At 34.2% G+C, this 6,723-nt stretch overlaps 1 protein-coding gene across 3 annotated transcripts in view; it reads left to right on the top strand.

The window, feature by feature from the left end:
• Positions 1–249: 249 nt before the first annotated feature.
• The window catches only part of LOC108692919 (peripheral plasma membrane protein CASK), a 191,048-nt gene continuing 184,574 nt past the window's right edge, over positions 250–6,723 (top strand). For all 3 annotated transcript variants that reach the window (XM_018201500.1, XM_018201507.1, XM_018201516.1), the window contains exon 1: positions 250–1,300. In XM_018201500.1, the coding sequence (XP_018056989.1) occupies positions 1,242–1,300 (59 nt within the window). In that variant the 5' untranslated portion in view covers positions 250–1,241. The remainder of the gene's footprint in view (positions 1,301–6,723) is intronic.

The raw sequence follows: 6,723 nt of genomic DNA, 5'->3' as shown, positions 1-6,723 counted from the left end.
CAAAAGGTTGCGAAGCAAAGCAAAAGAGAGGCAGGCGCCACGCCCGCCCCACCATGCTACAGTTATGATCGCAGCGGGGTGTCGGGAGGTGAAGGACTGGTAGCGGTCGGCGCAGTCGCCCGCCGCGTTTTATGCAACCAGTCTTGCTTCGGAGCGAGCGAGAATCCACTGCCCCGGCCTTTGACAGACGGGATAACGCGTGCAGTGTCATCGTTATTCGCCGTCTCCTCCGTCCGTGCGTTGTGCGTACGTTAACGACTTCTCGTAACGTGCGTTACTCGTGCGGCTCTCCGGAGACAAAAAGGGACACCGTATATCACGTAACCGGACTTGAACGAATCCGGTACCCCACTGTGCTTTTGAGGCAGGTCACGACGGGGCCTATCTACGAGCCTGACGTATAATATTGTATCGCTACCGTCTGTTTTCTCGTGCTGACACTGCCGGCAAGGCAAGGCGAGGCGAGGCAAGACGAGACGAGACGAGACGAGACGAGACGAAACGAGACGAGACGAGACGAGAGCGAGAGCGAGCTAAGTCTAAGCGAGCAGAGCTGAGCCAAGCTGAGCGCGCGGCACGAAAGGTGACAAGGCGGGTGTCGACGGTGTGCTCGCCCGATATTGTCTGGCTCCGCGCAAAGGCAGAGCTGTGCGCCACACGTACGAATCACGAATCGGAGCACCCCTGCAGTGGTACAGTGTTGGCTCGTGTCCGCCGACAGAGTGTCAGTGCGACGGCGGTCGGTGGTGTGCTGACACACGAGTGTATTATCCGCGGCTGTGTGTGCGTGCGTATGTGCGTGACGTGTGCGTAAAGGCGAGAGAGCGACGGGCCGGCGGTGAAGGTGGTGCAAGAGAGAGGGACGGGCGCGACAGTGATGCGGCCGTGAATCCTCGATACGTGGCTGCGTTCACGCCGCGTGTACTCCATACGACACGGATACAACGACACAACGACAACGACGACGAGGACGACGAAGACGTCGACGACGGCGGCGACGACGACAACGACGACGACGACGACGACGACGACGACGACGACGACAATAACGACGACGTCGATCACAACAACGACGACGACGTTGTTGGTTAGGAAACGACCGGAGCGACAGAAAAAGGCGCGTACTTATAAAAGGCGCTCCGAATTATCACGCATTCACGTAACCGCGACGCATCACCTGACGCGTACAGGTTCCTAGCTTGGTCGACTCCTTCGACCTCCTCCTCTTCCTCGTCGTCACTATGGCGGACGACGAGGTTCTCTTCGACGATGTTTACGAGCTCTGCGAAATTATCGGCAAGTGAGTAATGAGAATCACATCAGGCAGAGTGAGAATGTGGGAGAGAGATCGAGAGAGAGAGAGTGAGAGAGAGAGAGAGAGAGAGAGAGAGAGAGAGAGAGAGAGAGAATCTGCAAGTTAGAGTGCAAGGAGGTGCTGCGCGAGAGAGAAAGCGCGATGCGATTGGATGAACGGCAGTGGGCGGAGGTTACTTTTGAACGTGTTGGTCGCGTGCATCTTGTACGTGCATGCATTCTTCCCGCGGCTGCGCGAATGAAACTTACCGAACAGGGAAAATAATGCCCGTATACGCGCACAAAGATCGCATTGCATCGCATCGGTGTGACACGGAACGAGAGTGGGTAACGATGTGTAAGATTGGGGAAGGAGATGCGAGAGTCAAGTGAGAAAAACGAGTCAGGCGTCGTGTGTGCAAGTTCCTTCCGTTTGCCTCCCGTTTCCACCTTCGTCGAATTCCATCCGGTAATCCGACCTGTCACGCATGCTTACGGCCCGAATAAAATTCAGTATCATTTTCCTGCTCATTCCTGTGCCGCAAAATAAATAGATATGCTCTATACTCGTAATTTGTTACCCATCAATCGATCTGAGAATGATATATCGATATCTCATTAAGTATTAATAGATTTCGTAAATTTCGTAGATTTCGTCTGCTCCTTATCGTGAAATTAAAGTTTTAAAACTCGAACCGACTTATTTGTGAAAAGCTTCCTAAATTCTAGAGAGATAAGGCTCAAATATTTTTTAAATTCCTACACTTTCGAAAGATAAGAATAAAACAAAAAATAACAATAAAATTTCTAAATTCTAAAAAGATAAGATTCTAAAAAGATAAGAATAAAGAATGTGTTCTAAATAATGTAGATGGCTTGTTTCAATAAGAGCTTGATGAGTTCTCGTTACATTCTTTTCAAAAATAAATGGTTTATTCGACATATTGACAACAGCTCATTTGTCTGTCAAGTCTACAAATCGTCAATAAATCATTATCTGGACCTTTACTTTAAGGTTGACCCAATTAGTTCAAAAATCAAGATTACATCTGACTCCAAACATAATATTGAAGTATTGAAAAAACATATCTTTTTATAAAAGCAAATAGGAAAAATAGATGATCGAAAAAGAAAAAATTAAAAGATCTAATAAAAAGTATTTGAAGCTTAAACATTTTGAAAAATCTTTATTTTTTTTTTCAAGATTAATATAATATGATAATATAAATGTCTACCATTTCTGTTCAGGAATCTAAATTGAAGTTTTGAAAAAAAAAAAGAAAAAGTTTTAAAAAAATTATATCTCCGAATTGATATAAAAAAAAGTAATAGGAAAATAGCTATAATTTTACAAAAGAATTTTTATTTATTTACTAAAATTTTTCTGAATCAATAGTTCATTATTTACTTATTATCATTATTTTTACCAACATATATTAATGTCAAACAAAAATTAAATTTTTTAAACACAAAATACAGTAACTATTAACATACACAAATGAATTCGTGTTGATGTATTTCTTATTAACGGAAAATTTACACGAAGAAGATTTAATTGAAGCTTCTAATGCGTAGTTCTCATATTACACTACTGTTAAAAATGATCGATTTCGCCGTTTATTTAATCTGCTGAAAGACTATAGGTTGAAAAGCAGAGATTGCTGAAACGCAATTTCGTTTGTATCGGAAGCCAATACTTGATTTATCATTCAATTGACTAACCTTCATGTCAAAATACTATACGCTACCAGCTGCGACTAAATATCTGTCACAAAGGCGTAGGTTATTCGACGATCATCGACTTATAACTCAGATTTATTCTCTGCCCGTCTAAACTATTTATAACTTACAATTATAATGCTGCTATAAATGGTATGCAATTTATTATCTTCATTCGTTTACTTTTACATTTTTCACTCATTTGTATTTATTTTTGTTTATATGTTACATTTCTTTCTTTTTTATGTATTATTTCGTGATTCTTCAAAATCAGTATGAGATTTTTAGATATTAATCGGATATAAATATATTATAAATATATTGAAGTATGCATATAAATTAACTATAATACTCCTTGAAATTGTGTAACTTACTACTAATTAACTTTTATAAATTATTTTATATTTAAATAATTTTATAAAAGTCAATTAGTATTAATAGATTTTTATAAATTATTCAATATTTGAGAGAGGATGATGTGAAATATCATCCTCTTTCGAAAGAGGAACATTTATATATGCCGCGATTCAATATAATTAAAAAGAGAAAGATAGAGAAATCGTCGATTAAACGTACATTTTTGCAGAATTAAAAGATCTTTGCCATATTTTTTAGTGCTTTTATTAGTGTAACGTTAGATGTCGAATTTTTATCTAATGCATTATCTTGATGTTATCAATATATTCTATTTTAAGTTCTGTCCTTGTATGCCAATGATAGATTTTCTCGTAAACTGAGAATTAACGTATTGTTCGACACGCACTGTTAATAATATTTTTGCTGAAAAGCTATTTATGAAAATATAATCAATCATACGATATTGTCACACACATCGATGTTATAATTCATTTAAACTCGAAACCCTGTTAAATTAGCATCGCATATTCTATCTCCATTATGCCCATTGAAGATGCCAAACTCATTAATTAAACATATTTACAAATTGATCGATCGATAGAAAATATACAATAAATAACTAATCTTTTAATATCGATCAGGAAAATATTTATTTTCTGAAAAATGAATAAATTATGAAATTATTAAGTTTGAAATTATTAAAGCTCATAAATATTAATCAAATACGATAATGATTTGTTTTTGTAGTCAAACAAGTTGAGAATTGATCAACTGCATATAACATTAATTTCTTGCTATTTTCAACTGTGTAATTAAGTAGAAACGCTTTGTCGCGTAACAATTGGTGCAGAAACATTTCAATAGGGACAGTTTGAAGAGATCATCCTACATACATATGCCTACATATGGATCTCGTCAATTAAATTCAACATGAGGTTATCAAGAAGTGGCGCATTCTTCGTTCATTACAATTAATTGAATTCGCACAGCCGACGCTCTTTTCTTTTTCAATTGAACTTAAATGCTGTAAGCTATAGGGATAAATGGTTCTTTAAAAGTCGTTCCTTTCAATCGACTGCTATACAAATTTTGTTCCCTATTTAAAATATTACGAAGTAATACACCTCGGAACGATAATGACATCTTTTATTATTATACATATATATTATTTCGTAGCCATCGAATTTAATTCCTCTAAAGTTTTCAACTTTACAATTCTTATAATTGAATTTCCATTCAGCTAAATACATATTTAGTATGTTTCAACTTTTTCATGGAACGTGACGAGCCCATAAAAGATTGTGTACACAATATTTAATTATCCTTCATATTACAGTTGCTGCAAGCTTTGCAATTGAGTTTCTAAATTATGTGCATCATGCGAATAATGTATATTATTCCTCATAAAAGAGAAAAAATATACTTAAAAACTAAATAAAAATACAAACAGCTAAAAAATAAACAAAATAAAATTATTATTAATGTTGCACATTTGTTTTTTTATGGATATTATTAGATAATAAATAAGGATCAGTTGTATCGAGAGCTGTTGTGGAAATGGAAACGAATTTATCGAACAGAAGCCTTCGACACTTTTACCTCGGTGCTCCATCGCTTCGTTGGAGAGCGAAAGCACCAAGAAATCCCCAGAATGCTTCGACGGTTTTAAATCTCGATGCGGACATGTACAAGGCGAGATATACGAGACGGCGTGCTCTGCTTTTACGATTCACGCCCTACTTTTTATTTGTTCGCAAACTCCCGAAAGACCCTAGGTGTATTTGCGTTCTTTAAAAGGTAGAATAAACTCTTACCGTGTTATTTGTCCTTGAACTTAATTTACGAATCTAATTTTTAAAATAATTCAAAAAAGGAAATAGCATTTATATCACATAAAAAAAATACATTAACGAATATTGAAATATATTTTTATAGAGATTTAAAATAAATGAGAATTTATGTTTTTTTTTAAATTTATTTGCTGCACATTTGGTATTTTACTTTTATGTTTGATTTTTACTTTGATATTTAAAAGTGTTTGCCTTTATTTAGTACTGAAATATCGTATTTTATTTCAATGTATAATAGAAGTTGTTGTAATAAACAAATGTCATTCGATTCATCTTGAAATAGATTTTTTTTTTATTTTATAGAGTATGTTCTATATCTTTTTTTTTGTTATAAAAATATTGAATATTTAAATTAGAGTTTAAAACACATTTTTATTATCGTAACTTTGCTTTATAATAATAATAGGTAACGATTTTTTTATTTTATACATTATTTATTCATCCTAAAGATATATATTATGAGATAGCAGTTTTCTGTGATTATTAATAAAAAAACTTTAATAATATACATATAAAGTAGATATAAACGCAGAATATAAAAATATAAAATATGCATATGTGGAATGATTTTCTACAAATATTTTAGACAAATATTTTCGACAAACATTATATTTAATATTTTCCAATAACATAATATTCCAATGAAATTCTATCTTGAAGAAAAAAATCCACAAGGAAAAAAAACTTCTCTTATTCAAATGTGCTCATCGAGATCCTCACTATTCTCTTTGCAAGTAATATCTTTTCTGTGAGGAACAAGTTTGTAAAATTGTGTCACAGATAATCGCTTTAAATTTTTAACTTTTTGAAATAAATTCTATTTTATGTCTTGGAGATAAAGCTAGCTTGTCTTGAATTTACACAAAGCGCGTGATATGTCAACATACAAGGTTCTTGCTTTAAAGCGTGATAATAATAATGCCTTTAGAGAAATTTATTTCAATAAAAATTTCAATAAAAATTCTCGCGTGACTAACTTTTGTCTATATATATTACATCGTAATAATTCATTTATATAATTTTCAAAACTTTATTTTGATATCTAGTCAATTGATATGGATCATTATGGTCCAATATAGTTTATTTCGTTGATTTCGTCGGATTTTCATTAAAAACTAAAGTAATTTATTGGATATCGATATCTTTTCATTTATATAACATTGAATATGTATATCAATATTATTTAATTTTTTTAAATAAATATTATTGTTTGCTGATCATAAAAAAAATTGCTGTGAATAAACAAAATTGGATAAATATACAATTAATATTATCTAAATATAAACACGTTTTCAAAAACATATTATTCAAAAAGTTTCTAACATCTGCATTAACTGTTACGAACGGATGTTGCCTTCCTGTTATCTTTTCGACTTTTCGTTCGTATAAAAAAATAAAGTATCTTAGTATGTTCAGTGAAGTATCGTTACACTTTGACTCATGGAGATGTGTGATTAAACTTTTGTATTAAATATTATTCTATACCGTAAAAATAATACAACTT

This window comes from Atta colombica, unplaced genomic scaffold (assembly GCF_001594045.1).
Source record: "Atta colombica isolate Treedump-2 unplaced genomic scaffold, Acol1.0 scaffold107, whole genome shotgun sequence".
NCBI classification, from domain to species: Eukaryota; Metazoa; Arthropoda; class Insecta; order Hymenoptera; family Formicidae; genus Atta; species Atta colombica.
The sequence above is the reverse complement of the archived record's forward strand: the minus strand, read 5'-3'. Positions and strand labels throughout refer to the sequence as shown.